This window comes from Babylonia areolata, chromosome 16 (assembly GCF_041734735.1).
Source record: "Babylonia areolata isolate BAREFJ2019XMU chromosome 16, ASM4173473v1, whole genome shotgun sequence".
Lineage (NCBI taxonomy): Eukaryota > Metazoa > Mollusca > Gastropoda > Neogastropoda > Buccinidae > Babylonia > Babylonia areolata.
In genome coordinates this window covers 2,958,905-2,961,404 of record NC_134891.1, presented here as the reverse complement: position 1 = coordinate 2,961,404, position 2,500 = coordinate 2,958,905, and the positions used below count along the sequence as shown (strand labels likewise).

At 44.3% G+C, this 2,500-nt stretch overlaps 1 protein-coding gene across 1 annotated transcript in view; it reads left to right on the top strand.

The window, feature by feature from the left end:
• Positions 1-1,711, top strand: part of LOC143290789 (uncharacterized) — a 2,579-nt gene extending 868 nt beyond the window's left edge. The window contains exon 2 of the mRNA XM_076600303.1: positions 747-1,711. Coding sequence (XP_076456418.1) covers positions 747-1,063 — 317 coding nt within the window. The 3' untranslated portion in view covers positions 1,064-1,711. The remainder of the gene's footprint in view (positions 1-746) is intronic.
• The last annotated feature ends 789 nt before the right edge of the window (positions 1,712-2,500 follow it).

Below are 2,500 nucleotides of genomic sequence, written 5' to 3'. Positions count from 1 at the left end.
CCTGAATGGCCAATTTTTAAATAAATAAAGGACAAATCAAGTTCCCGTTTGCAGCACGCACTTGGCGCATTGAAAAAAGAACCCATGGCAATACAAGTGTTGTCCTCTGGCAAAATTCTGTAGAAGAGATCGACTCTGATAGGAACACACATATGGAGTGTTGGCAAAAAGAGGTATTGCGTCCACCAAGGAAGCGATAGAATCTGTGTTCATTTATTTGATTCCTATATCGTTATGGTATTCACTGTGTTATAGCAAGGATAGAAAGGAGAGAAATAAGAGAGGAAAAGAAACAACATATTGCAGACTTACTGTTGTCATACTACAGTTACAGACTCTTCACTACAATCAAATTCTAGCCAAGATAGTCAGTACAGCAGTTGCCTCCTCTGCTGTTCTGATGGTCATAGTCGGACACGATTGACTTTGGCAAGGCACTCTCTGATATAAACCAATTCTACCACAGACAGTCAGGACAACTTTTGCCTCCTCTGCTGTTCTGACGGTCATAGTCGGACACGATTGACTTTGGCAAGGCACTCTCTGATATAAACCAATTCTACCCCAGACAGTCAGGACAACTTTTGCCTCCTCTGCTGTTCTGATGGTCATAGTCGGACATGGGTCACAATAGGTAGACTCCTAAACACCCTAGCCCAGACAGTCAGGACGGCTTTGGCCTTCTCCGCTGTTCTGCCGGTCATAATTAGACACGAATGACAATCGGTAAATTCCATGTGTTGCAGGCGAATACGGGTTCCTTTTCCTGGAAGGCGAAACCACGAGAAAAGTCTACTTTAAGAGCTTCTTCAAATATGCCCCTGAAGTCTCCGCCGCTGTCACCGGATTCTCTGCTCATCTGGATGGGTACGGCCATGGAGACTACGATGTGTTGTCTCTCAAGAAGATGGTCACCGATGTTGATCCAGAATATTTCGAGATCACCTCCACTGATGAATCCAAAGGGCCACTGGTCAAATACGTCAGCGTATCCTGGATGGCATGCCAGCGGTTCGATGAAGGCGTTGATTTGCCTCACGAAGACGTGTCTAAACCAAAGTAAAGTTGGAGGCATTATGGCAGCAGCAGCAACAGCAGTAATAGTACCACCAGCCTCTGCTTACTTCAGCTTGAACTTCTCCAGTTCGCATGACCGTACTCACTCTCTCTCTCTCTCTCTCTCTCTCTCTCTCTCTCTCTCTCTCTCTCTCTCTCTCTCTCACCACCACCCCTCTTTCTCTCTTTTCATCCATTTAAATCGCTGTCTGCTGCTGTTTCTCCACTTTACAGACACAAACTGTTCGTGATTCCATTGCATCTGTCTGTAACCGCAACGACGAATGGCTATGTTTGACCGACTGACCCACTGGTGGACGAAAGAACAGGGATAGCACGTTTGTCTGTTATCCTTGAAAGCACTGTACATTGTATGTCTTGATTCTGCAGTTGACATTCTGTATATAATGTTTCTCTCGCTGTATATATGTAAAAATACCCACTACCATGACAACACCAATAATAAGAACATTTTTGACAACAGAGAAGAAATCACTTTTATGGGGGAGTGTAAATTGACTGTAATGTAATTCGTTTAAAAGATTTCTTTTTCATTAACAAATGCGATTAATTTTTTTTTTAATGTGTTATCAGTTGCCCGTGTGTTATGATGAAGATTCAATAAAGAAATTTGAAAAAAAAAAAAAAAAAAAAATGTTCGTAAACGTACTTGATTGTTGACGGGTTGAATTTGAAGAACAAATTAACAAACGTGTGTGTGTGTGTGTGTGTGTGTGTGTCTGTGTGTGTGTGTGTGTGTGTGTGTGTGTGTGTGTGTGTGTGTGTGTGTGTGTGTGTGTGAATCCACCTTTCTTCCTTCAACATCTATGTATCCGACCACCCCTCCTCTCCCCTCCTCTCTCACTCTGCCTTTCTCTCCTTCTCCTATCTCTTCTTCTCTTTCTGTCTGTCTCTCTTTCCTTCCTTCCTTTATGTTTCCTTCCCTGTCCCTCTCTGCCTCTGCCTTACTCTCTTTCCCCTGTCTCGTCTTCTCTTTCTTTCTGTCTTTCCTTCCTTCCTTCTCTCTGTCTCCTACTCTGTCCCTCTCTCCCTCTGTCTTTCCCTCTTTCCCATATCTCTTCTTCTCTTTCTTTCTGTTTTTTTCCCTTCCTTCCTTCCTTCTCTCTGTCTCCTACTCTGTCCCCATCGCTCTGTTTCTGTCTCTTTATCTGCCTGCCTGTCTCATTCTGTCTGTCTGTTCCTCTGTCTGTCTCCGTCTGTCTGTCTCTTCCTCTGTCTGTCTGTTACTCTGCCCCCCTCACCCCCCCCCCCCCCCCGGCCCCCCCCCCCGTCTCTCTCTCAACACACACAAACACACACACACACACACACATATATGTATATATATAGATATAGATAGATAGATACACACATGTATATACATATACATATACCCCCACCCCCTGACTCTCTCTCCCTTCACACACACACACACACACACACA